Source organism: Lethenteron reissneri, chromosome 13 (genome assembly GCF_015708825.2).
Source record: "Lethenteron reissneri isolate LAM-NWPU_2019-01 chromosome 13, ASM1570882v1, whole genome shotgun sequence".
NCBI lineage: Eukaryota > Metazoa > Chordata > Hyperoartia > Petromyzontiformes > Petromyzontidae > Lethenteron > Lethenteron reissneri.
In genome coordinates this window covers 5,446,621-5,467,534 of record NC_083791.1, presented here as the reverse complement: position 1 = coordinate 5,467,534, position 20,914 = coordinate 5,446,621, and the positions used below count along the sequence as shown (strand labels likewise).

General features: G+C 46.0%; 2 protein-coding genes across 2 annotated transcripts in view; one reads left to right on the top strand and one right to left on the bottom strand.

Moving 5' to 3' along the window:
- C2CD2L (C2CD2 like) overlaps window positions 1-4,148 on the bottom strand; it is a 92,184-nt gene extending 88,036 nt beyond the window's left edge. Inside the window, exons 1-2 of the mRNA XM_061550902.1 lie at window positions 3,802-4,148; window positions 2,309-2,768 (exon numbers count right to left, since the gene is read on the bottom strand). Of these exons, the coding sequence (XP_061406886.1) occupies window positions 2,309-2,692 (384 nt within the window). The 5' untranslated portion in view covers window positions 2,693-2,768; window positions 3,802-4,148. The remainder of the gene's footprint in view (window positions 1-2,308; window positions 2,769-3,801) is intronic.
- A 4,928-nt stretch (window positions 4,149-9,076) lies between these two features.
- DPAGT1 (dolichyl-phosphate N-acetylglucosaminephosphotransferase 1) lies at window positions 9,077-20,868 on the top strand. The gene is made up of 9 exons (XM_061550900.1): window positions 9,077-9,559; window positions 11,291-11,411; window positions 12,762-12,975; window positions 13,557-13,703; window positions 14,775-14,859; window positions 14,968-15,156; window positions 16,150-16,237; window positions 18,156-18,311; window positions 19,261-20,868. The coding sequence occupies exons 1-9, from the start codon at window positions 9,405-9,407 to the stop codon at window positions 19,324-19,326; spliced, it is 1,221 nt and encodes a 406-aa protein (XP_061406884.1). The 5' UTR covers window positions 9,077-9,404; the 3' UTR covers window positions 19,327-20,868.
- Window positions 20,869-20,914: the final 46 nt, after the last annotated feature.

Below are 20,914 nucleotides of genomic sequence, written 5' to 3'. Positions count from 1 at the left end.
AAGGCACATGCAGCAGTACTGTGCGGTAAATGCCAACTTAGAAATAAAGTATGAACGTCCTTCTCTTCTCGAGTTCGACGCCTATAAGCACATTCTTGGCCGAAGCATGTTCATTAACACAATGGGAATATTCAAATGAACAAAACAGGATGGCTAAAACAGCCGGGCGAGTTATTAACGCAACAGTAAACAAAGCACACAGCCCAAACTCTGTCTGCCCTGAAGGTGAATTTCCTCAACGTCAGCAAATATTTCCCTCAATGTCGAATGTTGTGTTTGTTTGTAGTTTGTAGGGTACTTAAATACCACCACTACCAACTCAGCCCCTCAAGTTGATGATTAACATCAACACTAGTTCCGCATAGTATAAATCGTACTGTACATCAATCACTACCCTCGTAGCAACATGGCAATTTACACACACTACCTTGCAATACGTCAACATGATGACAACCTAACATTCAATTACACAAGATAGCCGAATGGTTGCTTACAATGTTTAAAAACAGTGACATTCCTTCACGTGGCACGTGTCTCAGGTCACACGTGGATTGTTTTTGTGTCTCAGAAAGCTTTCAGCTGCCTTCAAGCGAACACTAAAATACTAAAATCGAACTCTCACGTCCACGATACTACACCGGACATCAACGATAACAGTAACGACTAATAGAAGGCATCAGCATCGCTATGAACAAGCCAACACGTGTCACCACCGCAACACACGTGTCGCCGTACAGTGCCGTACAGTACCACCACCAGACACAATGACACCCACAACTTTAACATTATAGCACTACTTCGACCGTATCCTGCGGATTATAAGACGCACTTAGTCACCCCCTGTGTTTTAAAAGCAAAAGTTAGGGGTGTACGTATTTGATAAAGGAGTGCGAACGAATTTGTGTAACTTAAATCCACTTAATTACGTTCTGTATCGTCTCATGATCAGCAGAATACCAACGTCAATGGGCACACACGTAACGTAGCCAAGTGCCTGAATGGTGGTGACGGCATGACACGGCTCCATGGGACAATTTAGTGCAGGCGTCGGGAACCTTTTTGACTGGGAGAGCCATAAAAGCCAAATATTTCTAAATATATTTCATTGAGAGCCATATAGTATTTTTAACGTATAATAAATTAAATATGAACCAGACTACAAGGCCATCAGCAAAACCATGCAGCACCAGACGTCCCATGAGTGAGTGTGTGAGCGAGTAGTTGGATGAGTGAGTGTGTGAGTGAGTAGTTGGATGAGTGAGTGTGTTAGTGAGTAGATGGATGAGTCAGTGTGTGAGTGAGTAGTTGGATGAGTGAGTGTGTTAGTGTGTAGGTTGGATGAGTGTGTTAGTGAGTAGTTGGATGAGTGAGTGTGTTAGTGTGTAGGTTGGATGAGTGAGTGTGTTAGTGAGTAGTTGGATGAGTGAGTGTGTTAGTGAGTGTGTTGGATGAGTGAGTGTGTTAGTGAGTGTTATTGGATGAGTGAGTGTGTTAGTGAGTAGTTGGATGAGTGAGTGTATGAGTGAGTAGTTGGATGAGTGAGTGAATTGGACGTCTGGTGCTGCATGGTTTTGCTGATGGCCTTGTAGTCTGGTTCGTACGTGGTGAGGTTGAGCTTCGTGCAGGCGTGACCCGTGAAATTTATCTTCAAAACTAATTTCTGTTCACTTTAAAATGACACAGTATTATTAAGTAATATCACAAGTATTTTAAAATCAGTTCCAAACAGATTTTTTAAATTATTTTTTCAACTCAAAATTGTCTGGGAGCCATATGCCGTCACTGGAAGAGCCATATATGGCTCGCGAGCCATAGGTTCCCGACCGCTGATCTAGTGGCTATAAAGTGTCCTGGAAGCTTGCAATTGACTGTGGAGCCAGTGTGTCAAAGATGGGACTAATGTGTCCATGCACATGCAAAGTTCACTTCGTTGTTTAAACATCAGTGATGGCAGGTGCCTGGACATGAGTGATACATGTGACCGATGTGTTTCGTAGACTCTCTCGCAAGGTTGCCTTGAAAATATCTGCACAGCAGTTGATGTGCCTGGACACACATTAGTCAATCTAATTCTGGCTTGTACATACATCACTTAGGCACGCTTAAAACGTGCACGAACATCAATGTAGGTGACATGACCGAAACGTCTGCACGCAAGTGACTTCAAAGTGCCCAAACCCCAAGCAAAAGTGACTTAACCCGCAGTACCCTGGGGACTTTTCGTTATGCGGTGACCTCAAATGTCCGGGGACACATCCAGGCATCTCGACAACCCCCCCAGTGAACTCACTGCACGAACAGAACTCACCCCGTGCCTGTGTCCGTGCTGTTCATTGAGGGCCCTCATCCATGCGTGCCCCAACTCCGCACCCCAGCTGGGCACGGCCGCCAGTCCGGCCACGAGACTCGCCGGGTCGGCCACGCCGCCCAGGCAAGACCGAGGCCCCGTGGCGGCCCTCCCGAGCAGTCCTCGGGGAAGGAGCCTTAGGAGGAGAGGAGGATGAGGAGGTAGGTGACGGCGCCTGCCTCCGCCTTGCTCCAAGTACTGAGCGAGCCATGCCAGCACCGTCAGGGCCGAGGCGGCAAACAGCAGCAGGAGGGTGACCCCCTGGGCGCTGCTCAGGTCCAGGCTGCCGGGGGTGGTGGCTTCAACTCCAGGGAGGGCCTCCATCTCCTGCTGCTCCTGCTCCATGACGGGCAGAAGTTGGCTGCTTCTGCTGATTCTTCTTCTGCGAAGGGGCTTGACCGTGACGCTTTCCGCTGGCAGTCTTTGAGTTGAGTTCACCGGTGGCGAGAGATGAAGAATGGTTGACGAACAAACACGTTAGGGCCAAACGTTTACACTCCCCCCCCCCCCCCCCAAGTCAATTCAATACAGTCCCCTGTACACACGAGTTCCCAACGTGATGAATCGGATTCGTGTATTTCAGACTGGGAGAATCCGATGAGCTCTGAAGGTCTCTCTTTATTTGTTTCTCCAGATGCCCACCAGGTCGTACACTTGTCCACGCCACTGGGATTATGGTCTTGATACTTGACAAGTCACTGTTCTGGCACCTGCCTATTCACGTGTGACCCCCAGCATGTCACTGCCGAGGTCAATCACTCCACTATTGCTCCAACCACCCACACAATTCCCTTTGTTGATGTTGTTGTTGTTGTAAAGTCGGTTTCGCAGTCGCTTTATCAACCTCACTTCGCAGACATTTGGCGAATAGGTGGTGTCTCGTATGTCAGTGCTGGCAGTCGATTCGGCCAGTCGGCTATAGTTAGTCAGTCACCCAGGTTACAAGTCGTCGTCAGTCTGATCACGAAAGTCACCGTTCACAGTTCAATCCAAACATCTCAATTCAAAACGACAACGCAAATCTCAGCGACGATAGCCATGCAGATCCTTCTCGTCCTCTTTATAGACGGACAGCTTACCCAATCGGTCAGTCGGCTAGTCAGTAAGCCAGTCTGTATGCCATTTCGTCAGCCAGTCAAACAATCCATCGGCCAGTTACCGTCAGTCACAAAATGCCAACTCGTCAGTCAAAAAATCGATCAATCCGCCAGTGAATAAATTAATCAGTAACTCAGTCAAACCTGTCAGTCATTCGGTAAGCCAGCAAAGCAATGTTGAGTCTCAATAAGCAAGCAACCACTCAGCAATCCAATAAGCTACTAACTCACAAAGTGTAGAATGGCTCAGCAAGCCAGCGGAGTCGTTCGAAAAGCCACGAAAACTCTCGCTTGGTTCTAGATTGGTGACTCAGTCACCAATCTTGGGGGTAGGGGGTGATAGGCACAGGCACTCACTCAAGTCAGGAAGCCCCCAGTAAGTCACTCGGGTCAGACACTGGCGATGTTCGGTATTGTCCCAGACGCAGACTCGTCGGCCTCTGTCTCCGCGGCTCCGACTCTCGCTTCCTCCCTTCGTGCCGCCCTGATCATTACTAAATTAACACGCGACCACCGTGTCACCGACGCAGCTCGGCTCATTAAACCATTAACTCTATCGATTAGTTCGGAATGCTAAGCTATTTCACGTGGCGTTGCTACTGCTGCTGCTGCTGATATCTACACTGGCGGCGTGTGGCTTGAAGGAGGGCAGCTTCTGATCACTAACGACGGTGGTGGTGGTGGTGATGATGGTGGTGGTGGCTTCTGAGTGAGCACCGAAATCCACGCTGGGACGTGGGGGGTGGGGAGGGTGGTGGGGGGGGAGGGGTGCACCGGTTCCGGTTGCACGACTCTCAGCCAATCAAATGCGGCCGTGCGCCCGGCTGCACCGGTTGCAATGCGCGCGCTTAGCCAATCAGAAACGCGCCCACTACCCACCCACCAATGGGGGGGGGGGGGGAGGGATGGGGGCGTTGTGGTGCAAGTGGCTGCCACTCAAAAAAACGCAACCCGCTGCACCGGTGCTGGGTTTCAAAGGGGTGACACGTTGAAAAAAAAGAGATAAGTTTTAAAAGTCTAGTTAGGCGGTAACTTTAGTTCACATTTGTTTTACAGGTACAGGTCCAATACGTGTCGAGCGGCCAGCAACAAACATCACTAATGACAGTTGTAAAAGATTCAGAGTTAACATGTTGCTTAAGCTGAGAAAGGTTATTTCAAGAGCATGGGGGAATAAGATAATGGTAAAAAATTTACTTTTTTTTATATTATCAGGTGAAACCCACGGAACTATATAGCTCTTTTTCAAAAGCGGCCGGGCCACACATGATAGGTCAGCAAAGTGGCTTATCATCATGTGGTAGTGTATAGCAGCCAAATACTGTAAACGCATGTTTTTAAAGGATCGCCATGGGGATAGAGACATGTAAACTCAGAATATACAGGCGTCAGAGTCGGTATCGAACCCATGTGCTGCTGTATACCAGGCGAGATAGTTAACATCTCCCACCGTGGTAGAGAATTCTAAAGAGCAGTACTAGGGATGAAAGCATAAAGGGAAGTGAGGTGACCTGCAGTATGTTTGTTGGATGGGTGATTGAGTGGATTTATATATGGATGGGTGGATGAGCTAGTGGATGGGTATGTTAATGTGATTTTCAGAGTGGTGGTTGAACACGGTATGTGTGAGACGACCAAGTGTACTCCCCATTGCACCCTAAACCTATCCCCTGTGTGACTAAAGTGATACAAATCTGGTTACTGATACAGGCACACACCTGCCGCTTTATAAGACGCACTTCCAATCTGTTAGATAATACAGTAATCGAATAAAGGAAGTGAAAAGTTGCCTAATACTGTACTTGTGTTTTATTGCAGTGTCAGTGATTTAATAAATGACCAGACTGGGGGCACGTTGAGATGTATTACCTCCGTGAAAGCGGACTTTAAATTCTGGGAAACAATTGTATGACAAGGTGTACAATGGGCAGTGCTTGAAAAGTAGCAGCTTTGAATGATAAAATAGACAACATTCAACAAAGCTATTTAATACATCCTCAATTGTCGACAACATATAAATACATTTTGAAGAACTAAATATATTACGTTTGTTGCAAAACAGTCAAACATTGCTACAAATATGCCACGCTTTTTTGTCATTCCACTGCGAATGAGCGCCTCTCAGCGCCGTGAGTTTTGTGGGAGTTATTGGACGATACTTCACCGATGCAGCATAGCAGAGCACAACAATGGATTGCACCGCACTGGCTTTCTGCTAACAGCAGCCGACAACACCTGTTTGTTTTTATGCATGGGTAGTCACACATCCAAGCGTTATCCAGGCATAACACTGCTTAGCTTACGAGATCCGACCAGATAGGGCATATTCAGTGTGTTTTAGTAACGGGCAATACAGTTAGATCAATTAGTCCATTGAGCTTCACAAACTCGTAACATATAAAAAAAATATTTGCTTAAAATGAAGTACATCCACTCAAGACGAGCATACATATTTACACGTATTCATTTTTTCTCGATCACTGCAGATACACGATGATGGAGCGGCAGCCAAGGAATGGGATCCATCCGAAAGCGCTCGTCTCATTAGGAGATGGGGCATCCAAATCAGTTAATGTTCAGGTGCGAAGTGGATTCATGAATCGCAGGATTGTGAGAGGTGGCGGCTTGAGGCAGGCTTCATCCCAGCAACGGATTGACCACGATTAACGACGATATTGAGGACGCAATTAATGAGATACAAAAATAATAATGTATGAGCACATGCAGAGGGGATTCATTGATCCTACTCATTGAAAGCGCGGTGAAAGAGCGCCTTCCCGTGGACAAGTCCAGAGTTCAAATTATTGGTTCTTTCGGTAAAGTCACGTAGAAGGGAAACAATAAAATAATAAAAATATAAAACAATAAAATTCTCACGACGTTTCGACTGCAACATAAGCAATCATCATCAGGTGAACACACCTGATGATAATTGTTTTATTTTTTAATTATGTTATTGTTTCCCTTCTACGTGACTTTACCGAAAAAAACAATCATATGAATCCCTGCAGTCACGAAAGCTTTAAATCTAAATTTAAAGTCCAGAGTTCTTGTTTTTGTGTTACACTTCTGACAGCCATCAAACACAACGCGTAAATGCAACAACTATTTACGACCTAAAGGTCCGAAGATCCATTCCTAGAAACTGAAGGCTTCGAATTCACTCTGGCAATGTCCCTGAATTCAAGCAGCCTCCAAGTACCCTCACAGCCGACGTGTTATGAGCTTGCCAATACTATTTAGTAATCTAGCAGCATTTGTTTAACAAGCCTGACCCTGTGCCGAGACCAAGATAGGTCGAAACGGATCCGGAGTTGTATTGCTTGAACAAATTCTGATTCGTAATATTGGTGTGGAAAACGTGTAAGCTGATAGAATATATAAATACGTGGAAAAAGTGCCAATGCATTAGGTCTATCATGATGACTCTCAAATAGATGATCCAATGCAGATTATACATATTTATTATTGTTTTTATTTTACCAGGTAAAGCCCACTAAGCGATTAGCTATTTTTCAGAGGTGACCTGGCCACACATGATAACTCATTGAAGTGTCTTATCATCATGTGGGGATTTATAGGAGCAGCCAAATAATCTAAACGCACGTTGATTATAAATGTGGAGGGCAAAACCGGAAAACCCCGAGAAAAACCACACGACAACAGAGAGCGAACTTGCATCCTCCAAGTATTACAGGCGTCTTGCCACGAACCCACGACCTCCTGCACACCAGGCAAAGGAGACAGCATCTCGCCACCGTGGCGCTGCTTGAAATAATTTCCAACAAAGCATCTCACCGCCGACTCAATTCCAGATGCCCCTTTTGGGATCACGCCATTCGCCATCCTGGAATCGCACCCAGATCCAGAAGAGAAAGCTGGCGAACAGGGTGGAACAACGCGCACGTCCAGAATAAACACCTCACTCGAGACGCAAACATCGCTCCTCCTGGTTTTGAAATCCATTTAAATACACTGAACATCGACAGGCCGACTAGCAACATCGCCATCATGAATGGAAAACCAAAGACAGACCTCAGCAGATGAGGGTCGTCATTGCTACAGTGCGAGGGAGGGTCGGGGGAGTGGGATTTCGAACTCGGGTTACACAGGTTCACGATGCAATCCGTCAACTTCTGTGCCATGGCTCCACCAAATCGTGAGTGTAAAAGTCCCTGGGGCAGTGCACTGTCTATATGGCATGCTGAAGGAGACGCCACGTGCTCACACCCTGACTGCAATTGCGTGCCAAAGTTTTAAAGAAAAAACAAAAGATTAGTGCGCTCGGATTTCGGATCACTTCGCTTGGCTGTGCAAACGTTGCAAAACCGATTGCTCAACCTCTCCCGGATGTGTATTCTTCTGAGACAAACACGGGAGGGGTTTGTCAAGTACTGCGTCATTGTATCGTCAAGATCAAGATGTCATCATCCTGGCCACCACCACCACAACCACCACCACCGTCGCCTCTCATTGCCAATGCTTCACTGCCCTCTGGCGGAGGAGATACGTGACCCACCAGGATCTGCCCGAACCGGTCACCTCCACACCATCTGCTCTCGGGTCTTGCCCTGCAAATGACGAAAAAGCTCGTCGTAATAGGAGGGGGAAAAAATATGTACAGGCTTGGAAAACCACAAGTTTCAAACAGCGCAACACCCCAAGCGCAATGTACCGAAAACAAGCCACTCAACCTTTGGTGCGTTATGCAAAAGCCATCGAAAGTTCCAGAGGAACTGCATTCACGTGATCCTCACTGCTTTCCCATTTGCTCACAATTATTTAATATCTGTAAACCCCTTATCAGTGTCTACATTATTACAGACCAATTCAGACCTTATCGGTCACCCCGTGCCCTCTTTAAATCTCAACGTTCATCCTGCAAAGACCCATCACAAGAGAGAAACACAAATAGACACTTTTTTTTTGCTCGTATTGAAACGGCTGTACGTTGTATGGACCTGAAAACTCAATTTCACCTGTACAAAAATAAGGGGTAACCCGTATCGGTTGAAAGGTATGTTACTATACACTACTATATACTAGACTATACATTACACTACGATACACTACACTACTCCATACCTGTCAAACCACTTATCAGTGCCTACCTTTTTCGAGACCAATTCAGACCTTATGGGTCACCCCGTGCCCTTTATAAATCTCAACGTTCATCCTGCAAAGACCCATCACAAGGGAAAAACACAAACAAATACACAACAACAACAACAAAAAACACGGCTGTACGCCCTATGGACCTGAAAAACTAAATTTCACCCTTCATATTCTTAGGTTTTTTACGTGACTTCACCGAAAAAAAACCTAAGAATATGAATCCTTGCAGTCACGAAAGCTTCAAATCTAGAATAAATTTCACCCGTACAAGAATGCGGGGTATAAACCGGGTTGTTGACAGCTGTGCTATTTTGACGGTGACCTTAGGGACAAGAGACCCACAGCCACTGCACGCAGCTCTTCACTGCGCGCTCCGCGAAACAATTTCTTTATATCGCGTGATGTCGCGCGATATATCGCGATATATCGCGTGATGTCGCGCGATATATCGTGCTACATCTCGCGATATATCGCAAATATCGCGATATATCGCCACTCGTCGCGCTGCCATTGGCTCCAGCTGCGCGACCAATCGCCGCGTCCCAGCGCCGACACGAAACACCGCGGACTCGGGGCACGGCGCTCTTCGATTCGTCCTCGTCGGTGCCCGTCGGCGCGTCTCAGTGTCTCGTGTGCGAGTTATTTGAAGCGACTTTAATTCGAGTTATCATTGACGAGCCCCGCTCAACGTTTGGTGCCTCCGCCGCCCGCAGACCTGCGCGCGGCCTAGCGCGTTTTGCCGAGGTTCGAGTGCGCAGCGGCCTCGACTAGAACACTTCCGGTCTGGGCGCAGGTGCAGCGGACACCACCACCACCCCCCTCCCCCCCTAACTTCCCGGGTCACCATGGCGCATACAAGCCTCTACCCGCTGCTCATTAACGTGTGCGCGTCCGTCGCGGGCTTTGCGGCCACCTTGCGTCTCATCCCGGCTTTCTGCCCGCATTTCCTCGCGGCAAACCTGTGCGGCAGAGACCTCAACAAGACGGACGACAAGAAAGTGTAAGCGTCCATAATAATGCAGGTGTTTTTTATTATTTGATCGCGTAAATATATACATGTGTCGATAAACCAGCCAACAGCCGACACGGTCAATTAGTAAGGTTTGTCACGTAAACAGAACGTGGCCAATTCGTCACTAGTACAGCTACACCGGTGTGTTGGAGAGCCAAGCCACAACACTTACAATCTGAGTACGACGTTTCGCCAGTAATTGCAACCAGCTTCATCAGGCGACAGCCAGATTTGTGAAGAAGTCCTGTTTCGTTCCTTAAATAGAGGCGTAGATGTGATGACAACACTTGCACGTGCGCTCTTTTAAACGTGTTTAACGCCCAGCCAGTGTTTTCACGACCAATGTCCATAATAAAGGGATACAAGCATTTCTTTGCGTTAGATCGCCTAAATATAAATGTGTCTGTGACCGACCACCACACCCGACGCAGCCAATTAGTAATGTTTGTCACTTAAACAACACGTGCCCAATTAAGTTCCTACTTCAGAACACCGGTGTGTTAGAGAGTAAACCCGCAACGTTTACAATTCGAGTACGGCGTTTCGCTGGTGATTACAACCATTAACGTAATTCGTTGTAATTTATATGACTACAGTATATACATTAACACCCCACTGATCATAGGCTCACAGCGATGACATCACCTTTACTCTATATAAGACCGAAACATGACATCTTGACAATTCTGGAAAATTGCCTGATGAAGCTGGTTGTAATCACCAGTGAAACGTCATGGAGATTTGTAGTGTTTTCTGAATTCTTGCATATATTGATGAAAAAAAATCTTTCGACATTGGTTTTGTTGTGCCGTTTATCACATTGTTTTAATTGATTTATTGCAAATAATAAATATGCGTATCGTAAAAGGAACAAGCACCAGATTTTCTTTAGCTTAAATTGAGTTCACAGATCACATTGTCCCGTGGGTACTTATGTGGGTATTGGCAGTCACACAAAGTGTCGGACTTCTATAGAGTGACAGCGTAGTGATCAACGCACAATGGTACGAACCCGGCGATCCATGTTTGATTCTCGACTGCAGTTTGAATCGGTGGTGATTATCTGAATCTTTGCTGCTCCACTAGGTTGGCTCGGCTTCACATGAGTCGCTGGTGCAGTGTATGCACATCACTGCCTCGTGCAGGAGGTTGTGGGTTGCACCCTGACGCCTATATATTTGTAGTTTGCATGTTTTCCCCGTGGTTGCGTAGATTTTTTTTCTAGGTCCTCTAGTTTTTCCCTCCACATTTAGAAACATGCATTTAGAGCATTTGGCTGCTATAAATTTCCACATGATAAGCCACTTCGTTGAGCTATCATTTGTGACCAGGTCACTTCTGAAAAAGAGCTGAATAGCTCAGTGCGACTTGGTAAAAAAATGTTTTATGGTTGTTATAGGTGCTTGCAAACAGCACTTCCTGTAAGAGTCTGGATAGTCAAAACAAGAGGTATGTCTTCTTGGTTCTTTCGGTAAAGTCACGTAGAAGGGAAATAATAAAATAATAAAAATAAAACATAATAAAATTCTCACGACGTTTCGTGAGAATTTTTGCATTGTGGCCGAAACGTCGTGAGAATTGTATTATGTTTTCTTTTTATTATTTTATTATTTCCCTTCTACGTGACTTTACCAAAAGAACCAAGAAGATGAATCCCTGCAGTCACGAAAGCTTTAAATCGAAATTTAAGAGGTTTTGTATTTGTTGTGTACGTGGCAGTCCCGAGTCTCTTGGCGTGGTGAGCGGCGCTGTCTTCCTCCTCATTCTCTTCTGCTTCATCCCCGTACCTTTCTTGGGTTGTTGGATCGGCGAAGGATGCACAAACTTCCCTCACGACCAGGTGAGATTACAGTAATCCCTCGCCACTTCGCGGTTCAAGTTTCGCGGCCTCAGTGCATCGCGGATTTTTCGAACTGATTTAAAGGCCTCATTATACCTGTGCAGTAACACCATCATCATCATCATTCATCATCACATTCATCGAATTGCACAGGTCTGTCATCGTCGTCATTGTCATCGTCGTCATTGTCATCGTCATTGTCAGTCGTCGTCGTCGTCGTCGTCATTACTGGAGTCAAGTCTCAAGATACTACTGTCATTGGTGAGTGTAAAACACCATAATACGTATCGTATGAGAGAGAGAGAGAGAGTGAATGTATAATATTAAGGTTTTATAATTAAATAGATTTAAGTAAAATATATATATAAAGTATAAATATACATATTTTAAACATTCTGGTACCCACACACATATACGGAAATTCCTAGGGGGCCAATCCTACTTCGCGGATTTTCACCTATCGCGAGGGGTTCTGGTCCCCATTAACCGCGATAAACGAGGAATCACTGTACCTCCATTACCACAATGAAATTGACAAGCTAGCTGTGAGGGCATTGATAATTTCTTGTATAATGCTGAAAGTTAATGGATCCTTTGGGTTTTTAGTTTTGAACTCATTACCATGTGCAGTATATTCATTATGTTCTCTAAATTATTCCTAAAAGTATCGCCCAAAATATAGTTTTTTATCATCATGAGCAAGTCAACTATTCAAAGGTAAACCATTATGGCAAATATTCATGTGGTTTAATCGTATGACGATTCTAGACTTGGCCTAATTTTTTTTACTTTTTGCTTGTAGCGTGTTACCAAAATACAAAAGACAATAGCAAAGTACTCCTAACAAAGCGAAAAAAACTGCAAATGAGACAAAAATGATACGCACATTACAAAAGAGGGACAGGCGATAACAAGACAAAAACGATTGATTTCTCGAGTCGAATCGTAAAAACCTCCCCAAATCGTGACAATTCGTCGAATCTCTGACAGGATTGTGATCCAAGGTTGATTGTTACTGCCTGTGCCACCTTCCCCCCCTACCTCCCAGTTCGTGGCGCTGCTCGGTGCCCTGCTCGCCATCTGCTGCATGATCTTCCTGGGCACGTTACCAAAATACACAAGACAATAGCAAAATACTCCTAACGAAGTGGACAGAACTTTTCAAATGAAACAAAAATAATACGCACAATACAAAAGAGACGGTGATAACAAGAAAAAAAACGATTGATTGTCAAGTCGAATCGCAAAAACTCCCCGAATCGTGAAAATTCATCGAATCTCTGGCAGGATTGTGGTCCAAGGTTGATTGTTACTTCCCGTGCCACCATCGCCCCCCTCCCTGCCTCCCAGTTCGTGGGGCTGCTCGGTGCCCTGCTCGCCATCTGCTGCATGATATTCCTGGGCTTCGCCGACGACGTGCTCAACCTGCGCTGGCGCCACAAGCTGCTGCTGCCCTCGGCCGCTTCGCTGCCCCTGCTTGCCGTCTACTTCTTGCACTTTGGGCGCACGCTCGTGGTCGTGCCCTACCCGCTGCGCCCGCTGCTCGGCATGCACCTTGAGCTCGGTAGGTACGACCCGGATGTACGTACGGGCCAGTGCTTGGCTTACGAACGTAAATTAGTTGCTGGGAGCCGTTCGTAAGTAAAGTAGTTTCTTAAGTCGGAACACAGCAAGGTACTGTCTTTAAATGCCCATACGGTCAGTGTTATGCAATCTGTTATGGTTCAACTAAAAAGGGAAGCATTATTAAACTCATAAATAATACGAAATGTTGTACATTTGCATGTAACACTAAAAATACTGTATCATAAATAAAACATAAAATAAATGAAACAAATAGAAAATAATCAATTTTATTACTCATTACATAGCTCCGCTGAACAAAATAGTTCCGCGTATCAGTTTGCAAGTGAAAGTTCAATGTGAAAAATAAATATTTCATGAAAGCTGGTTCTTGAGTGCGGGTGTTTGTAAGTCGATGACTGCCTGTCTGGATATTACACTTTTTTGCACCGTACATAAGTCAACCGCGCTCAATGGAGGTTGCTGAAAGTGCCTGTGGGTTTACAGCCTCTGCGAAATCGATCATCTTCGAAACTTCCGGGTGATTAAGATCCTACTGCCGTGTGCTACGTTCCTCTGCAGGAGTCCTGTACTACGTCTACATGGGAATGCTGGCCGTGTTCTGCACCAATGCCATCAACATCCTGGCTGGGATTAATGGCCTCGAGGCTGGGCAGGCCCTGCTCATCTCTGCCTCCATCATCATCTTCAACTTCCTTGAGCTCGGTGGTAAGATCCCATGTGGGAATCGCCTGGCTGCAAGTCTGCATTGAAAGCAAACGGGGACTGCGCTTAATTGTGGTCGAACGGTACGCGGCAGGCGCGACCGTTTCCTTCACGAAAGGAAAAATTTACCCGTAAAAACAAAGTTTTTCACTCTAAATCCTTTATATGCGTGGTGGCTCGAGTCCTCTCGTCCTCTGGCTTGAGATGGCTGCCACCTATGGGTCAGATGATTGTCTGCCAGCATTAAGCAATTGGTAATTAAATATTAAACATTTTTTCCCTAAACAGTGTAAAATTTAGGAATTTTTTTTTCACTAAAATTAATTGTCACGCACAACGAGTCTGTGTGAAAAATGTCAGCTCGATTGGATCACGGGAAGTGGGTTAGAAAACGACCGAAAGATTTGCACGGTCGTAAGCAAGCAAGCAAGCACGCAAGCACGCAAGCACGCAAGCACGCAAGCAAGCAAGCAAGCGAACTTAATATAAAGGATTTAAAAAGAAAGTAGCCCGTCACATAACCGACCACTGCCCATGATACCTTTGTCGAGGAGTTACGAATGCTCCACATCCAGTAACAACAGCTGATGCCACATTTGCTCTTTAAATCAAAAAGTCAATGTTATGTCTTGCTCAAATAAACACTGAGGCTGTGCTAGTCTCTTGTTTACAGCCCTGAGCCAGTGATGGATAAATCACGCTTCTATGGTGGGCGTGAGTCTATCCATAGGGGACAACCACTGTTGACTTCCCTACAAAATGTTACTTATTTTATGAACCTTAGAGGGATGATGAGCTGAGTGACGCAAACCAGCATTTAAACTTGCAACCTTCTGATTGCGAGCCGCTCGCTCTCGCACTAAGCCACCTGGTCGGTGATCAAATGGAGACAGTTAACTTAATAAACATTTGAGAACCTTATTTAATCACTAGGTGACTGCCCGAATTCCATTCCGGGATCTCATTGGTCCTAGTTCAGTGTTCTCGCCTTTGAGTCACCTGGGCCACCTCAACGAGTACCAATTTCAATTTCTCGACGGACATAACTGGCCATGGATGCTGTCTGCATTGCAGGAGACTGCGGAGATGACCACATGTTCTCTCTCTACTTCATGTTCCCATTCTTCTTCACCACTCTCGCCTTACTCTACCACAACTGGTGAGTCGCACCTGCTGTGCGCACACCCACTCGTTTTGGCGACTGGAACGTTCGTCGCCTCGTCACTCCGTGTGCACGTGCATCCGTGTGCCTCGTCTGTGCGGTCAGGTACCCTTCGCGCGTGTTTGTGGGCGACACGTTCTGCTACTTTGCCGGGATGACGTTCGCCGTGGTGGGAATCCTGGGCCACTTCAGCAAGACCATGCTGCTTTTTTTCCTGCCGCAGGTGGCCAACTTCATCTACTCCGTGCCCCAGCTCTTCCACTTGGTGCCCTGTCCCCGCCACCGCCTGCCCCGGTGCGTGCGTACACGTGTTCATAGACAACGAACCCCCCCCCCCTCCCCCGCGTGGACCCCTTTTTTAACGGACTATTGGGGCAAGTCCTGTTAAGGCCATTAGTTGGTGTACGGTGCTTTTTGTGGAATATTTTGCTGTCTTTTCCTGGATTTTCTGTTTGAACATAGTCACTTTATAAGATGTTTTCTTGTTCATGTTTTTGTTTCATGTTTTTGTTTTTTGTTGCGGTTGCACCCGATTCAAGAGCTGAATGGCTCACAGGGCTACACCTAATACATGAAACTGAATTGAGCGGGTGTTGTGGCCAGCATGATGCCTGGATGCCTTTGTCTCCCCAGTGTTGTTGTTTTACACATTGCACCAGGTACATATTTAAGGCTGTCGACCCTAGGAGAGGTCGAGGACTTGTCCTTATATCAATTGACACTGATGTTAGCTGTGGTCCTCTGAGCGTGTGTTCAGCAACTGCGATAAAAAAACCTAAATAACCTGCAACCTTCTAGGGTCAGTGGAAGCCTGATTGAGAACCCCCTGGTATCAATTTTAGATTTGAAGCTTTCGTGACTGCAAGGATTCATATTCTTAAGTTTTTTTCGGTAAAGTCACGTAGATAAAAAATTACAATTAATAAAAGTAAAATAAAAATGAAATACAGCAATCGTGCTGTGACGGTTGCACCTGAAGACGGAAGCTTGTGTTGCCTCCGAAACGTCGTGATTTTTATTTTATTTTTATTTTACTTTTATTCATTTTAAATTTTTATCTACGTGACTTTACCGGAAAAAACCTAAGAATACGAACCCCTGGTATCAGTTGTCATTTTTATACTTCAAGATATTGTATTTCAACCTGGACGTGTTCGTTTAACCACTGGTTAGAATGTTAGCAAGAGGCTGACGTAATTTACACTTGCATGGTTTGGTTAACACAGAGTGGTCATGGTGATGGCGACGATGACGATGATGATGATACTTTTTGTTTCTTCACTTCAGATTGAATCGTGCAACAGGCAAGCTTGACATGAGTTTTGCTAGATTCAAACAAACAGAACTCTCAGCTCTTGGAAAGGCAATTCTGCAGGTAAGCGTTAAAGTTTAAAACACACTTCTCGGTTAGCAAACAGAGAACTGATGTAAATGTCCTCACTATGATGTGGCCAGGCAGCTCATGGCTAATATCATTTCGTAACACTCAGCCGGCACTGCCGAGTTTCCGGCTGTGAATTCAAGCAGCCATCCGTGATTTTAACCCCGGTTCTCAAGTGGAGCAAGTTGATGGTCTGAGCTTGGTTACTAATAAATGTGCATACGCACAGTCATATTTTTTTCTTACTTAATTTCGCCTAATCAAGATCTGAAAATTTAAATATACAGTTATTGCCTTGTGACATTTACTCTTTTCAGGGCATTTGAAAGGCATTTTCTGCAAGTATAAAGATGCCCTATTGACATGACTTCAATAGTAATTCTGGGACATCATCATTCCAGGGCTGTTTCCTGGCACTGCTATCTCTGCAAGAGATCCGGATTTAAATGTCTTCATATTATGACTGATGACAATAGCCCAACTAGAATATAACTGGGGCAATTATTGTTTTCTATATTCGCACACCGTTTAAGGTCGAGGTAGTTGGCCAAGTGGCGCAGTGGTCAGAGCGCTGAGATGGCACGACTGAGAACCTGGGTTCATATCCGGGCATCTGCTTGTTGATTAAACCTGATTCTCAGATTTATAGAGTTTATGGTCTCAGCCCAGTCACCAATTTGTGCAAATAAAAATCTTATGAAATTTGGTTCTGTGCTTAAATGGCCTAAATTCCAGCTACAGAGACTCCTCTACTTACGAACATTCTACTTAAGGACTTTCAGAGATTTGAACAAACCTGTCCATATGTCCAGTTGCCTGTTAGGCCTGATAGCCATAAGTTCAACCTCCGCACAATAGATGGGGGTGGTGGTATCTACATTTGCAGAACATCAAGAACCAGTGGCATCTACATCTATAGGAGATTACAGAACTTTTAAAGCCATTCCCCGTGTTTAGTGTACATGCCGTACAACATGTTTGGAATCGACAGGCGTAAAGTTGTACTTGCAAACATATCGACTTACGAACAGACCTCTCGTTCGTAAGTAAGGAGTCCCTGTATTAGAATTAAGTGTTATCTGGTAGTCATGTGACAATCTTTTACTCTGCAGCAGTGGGAAAGTGCTGCCCCCTAGCGTGTAAACGGTCGTGATTCCTCTTTCCCTCGCACAGAGGTCGCAAACGAGTTTTGATTTCTTACCCGTACCCGTACCCGGCCGCACCAGGGTCGCAAACGGGTACCAGTACCCGTACCCATACCCAGCCGGGTACGGGTAGCCGGGTATCGGGTAGGGTACGGGTAGCCGGGTATCGGGTAGGGTACGGGTATCGGGTACCCGGTTGCGACCTCTGCCCTCGCAGCAGCATCACATTGCACACCCGCAGTGCTTAATTTCAGCCGAAACAGTCGGCAATGCCGTTCCGAGAAGAATTTTGGCACGCCATGTACCGGCTCGCCTTTTTCTGTGCTCGTGATACGTTTTTTTACCATTATTATGATTACTTCGCTTGTTTACCAAAGCAATCTTAATAGAAACGGGAAAACGTATTCACAATCCTGGTAAATCGCCTGGTGAAGCTGGTTGTAATCGCCAGCGAAACGTCGTACTCAAATTGTAAATGTTGTGGGTTTACACTCCAACACACCGGTGTGCTGAAGTACTAACTAATCGGCACGTTTTTTTTACACGACAAACCTTACCCATTGGCTGTGTCGGGTGGTGGTGGGTTAACGACACATTTATATTTATGCGATCCAACCCAAAAAAAAACTTTATTATGAATAATATTGGTCGTGAAAGCCTTCGTGTTAAACCAATCTTAATCATAATAATATGTGAACGCGTGATAGATTTCTAAAAGGGGAGTTTAAGCCCTGGATCCCCCCCCCCCACTCCGCCCCGCCGTACAGGTCGGGGAGAAGCTGCGGCTCGTGGAGGTGCGGCACGACGTTGGCGAGGACGGCAAGTACACGGAGTGCAACAATCTGACGCTCATCAACCTCGTGCTCAAAGCGCTGGGCCCGGTGCACGAACAGAGGCTCACCATCACCATGCTGCTGCTGCAGGTGAGGCCCTCTCGCGCTTCCTCTGGCCCATGCCGTACACTTTCACCGTGACGAACGCGCACGTGGCCATCGTTTTCAAAAGCGAAGTGGAATAATTTTTATGGTCTGTGTTATTACCACCTGAAGTCACGCAAATCGTTATTGAGCACAGCTGAAGCCCCTGTAAGCTACGGCTTTGGCGCTTTGAAAAAAATGGCAACACCTTTGGGCAATCGCAAGTCGATCCTTACTGGAAAACCTCTGGTATTTAATCCACCTTGAAACTAATGGTCCACACTAAACAATGGGGAGTGGTGATCTAGTGCTTTTAGAACTTCACTAATAAGCCAGAGCCCTTTGTTTGATAACCCGGCCATATTTAACATCAGTGGCGAGTGGTATCTGTCCATGCCCTGGACTTCCGCAGTGTCAACTCACCTTTTATGTGGGCCCCCGTCGCAGTGTGTGCACATCAGCCCTGGGAAGACAAAGGCAGCCAGGGCATGTCGCTGGCCACGCGATCTGCTCATGCATCCTGCTGGCTTTAATAGGTGCTCGCTAACCACACTTCCCGCAGGGGTCTTGTGTTGCAATAACCAAGCTTTGTATTTATGCATGTGTGTGTGTGCGTGCGTGTGTATGTGGACAAATGAAGAGCGGTGGTGTATTGGTGAGCGTGCTGCGCCACGAACCGGGCACCCAGAGTTTGATTCCCGCTCACGGCCAACACCAATGACGAATATTTAAACCGGTCCTGGGCCTCTCCTAGGTCTACCCAGCCTCAAATGAGTACCTGATGCGATGTGTAAACATCGCCACTGGGGAGACCAAGGCGGCCCGGGCGTGGTGCTGGCCGTCCAGCCCCTCATGTGCTGTGCCGGCCTGCATAGGTGTTCGTGAAATGTACTTGCACCTGTTAAAGGCTATACGTTGGGGGGGGGGGGGTCCTTGTCTTGTATGTGCATTGCAGGTATTGGGCAGTGCAGTTGCATTCTTCATCCGCTACCAGCTGGCCAGGCTTTTCTACGACGTCTGAGTCTCTTTCGCCGTGCTCGTCCTATGAAGAGTCAACCGCGCGCTGACATTACTCCCGCGCGTCTCTGACAGTCTCGGCACAAGCGTGAAGAAGGGAAGACCTTCCGTCCTGTTTGGTCTTGAGCCAGGGGGGTTTTGTGGGCAACACCTGGAAGTGGCAAATAGCTTCCAGAATTGACAGTGGGGCAGAATGCTTTCGTGGATATGCTGTCTTGCTTTACATGCGTACTTGATTATTACATAAAAAATGTACAATGCCCTTCTTTTAATGCCCTTCCAAAAATGAGCTACCAGTCACTGTGCTATCATGGATGTTTTGCGATCTCGAGATACAATTCTTTAAGAAAATTATTGATATCGTTGGCCACCCAGGGTGGTACTGATAAATCAATGGCTCTCACAAGGAGCTGTGGGCTGAACTCCGCTACAAATAATGTACATTGCAAATCGGCCAGAAGGGCGACTCTGTTGTAAGAAACTCTTTTTACTCTTCGTGTCGGTTTGTTTGACAATGGGGAAAAAAAGCATTGTTAACGAATATGTATTGGAATATGCATACTAAGTCTGCTTTTTATTTCACACAACTGAAAGTGTGCACGCTTACAGCCGTTTTGTCAGTACGCTGCTGGATGAGGGACTCGTAATGCCACGTGGCTCATTGGGTTTATTGGATCTTAAAGATAGAAGTACGGTAAAACAATGGATTTGTATGAACTGCCCTCTGCTGACCACCACCTTGAACACAGCTCCGAAGCCACCTAAGACAGCCTTCAGCGCGCACTCATGGTGGTGGCCGATCCCGTGCACTTATTATCTTGGCTGAAGCCTGCTTAGCTTGAAAGATCTAATGAAAATTAGGCACATCAGCAGGTGATTGGCTCATAAATTATGTTGCTTCTGGAAGTAGCCAGCTGCGATAGGGATGTGTATTCTGGATGCTTGGAGTGAGGCATTCATGATCGGTTAGTAATGAACGAATGCTACATTGATGCAGCATCTGCTTTCAAAGCTACGTTTGTTTCCCTCCAGGACTTGCATTAATCTTGACTCTTGTGACTATCCACTGGAGAAAAAAAAATTTTGGTTCGATTTGGCTTCCTCTAAGGTAGCGGTTCTCAACCTCTCCGGATCTGCGGACGATTGTCAAAAAGATATAATAGCGGATCACCACGCAGTAAAAATACGGTGTTTTGTGAAATCGTCGTAGTCTGTTACAGTTCACCATGGCCTTGTGGGGAGTGCCGGTAAGCAAGGACCGGTCGTTGGTAACCGCTGCCGGAAGGGGTTGAAGTCTGGTCGTCTGGATGTCGCACCTTTTTACTCAAGCAAGCCATGTGTCCAGGTTCATCACGATGGATGTGGCTGTATTGATTTTTGATCAAGGCGCATTTCATGCAGCCTCGATGGATTAAAATTCAAGCGAATAGAAGCAATGTGTGTAAATGGTACATGCATTTATTTTACGTAACTTATTTGAAATTGAATACAAAAGGATGAAATGCAGAATGTTATTACATTAAAATCAAGGTCTATTTGAAACATCTCCAAAGGACTGTGTTTTTACGGTGTTGACGAACTCGCTCAGGAAT

Bases quoted from the DNA above. Each gene is read 5' to 3' on its own strand.
- DPAGT1 (XM_061550900.1), top strand. From the start codon at position 9,405: ATGGCGCATACAAGCCTCTACCCGCTGCTCATTAACGTGTGCGCGTCC. The intron at 11,412-12,761 runs GTGAGATTACAG...CCTGCCTCCCAG, and splicing joins CAAACTTCCCTCACGACCAG to TTCGTGGGGCTGCTCGGTGC. The intron at 13,704-14,774 runs GTAAGATCCCAT...TCTGCATTGCAG, and splicing joins CAACTTCCTTGAGCTCGGTG to GAGACTGCGGAGATGACCAC.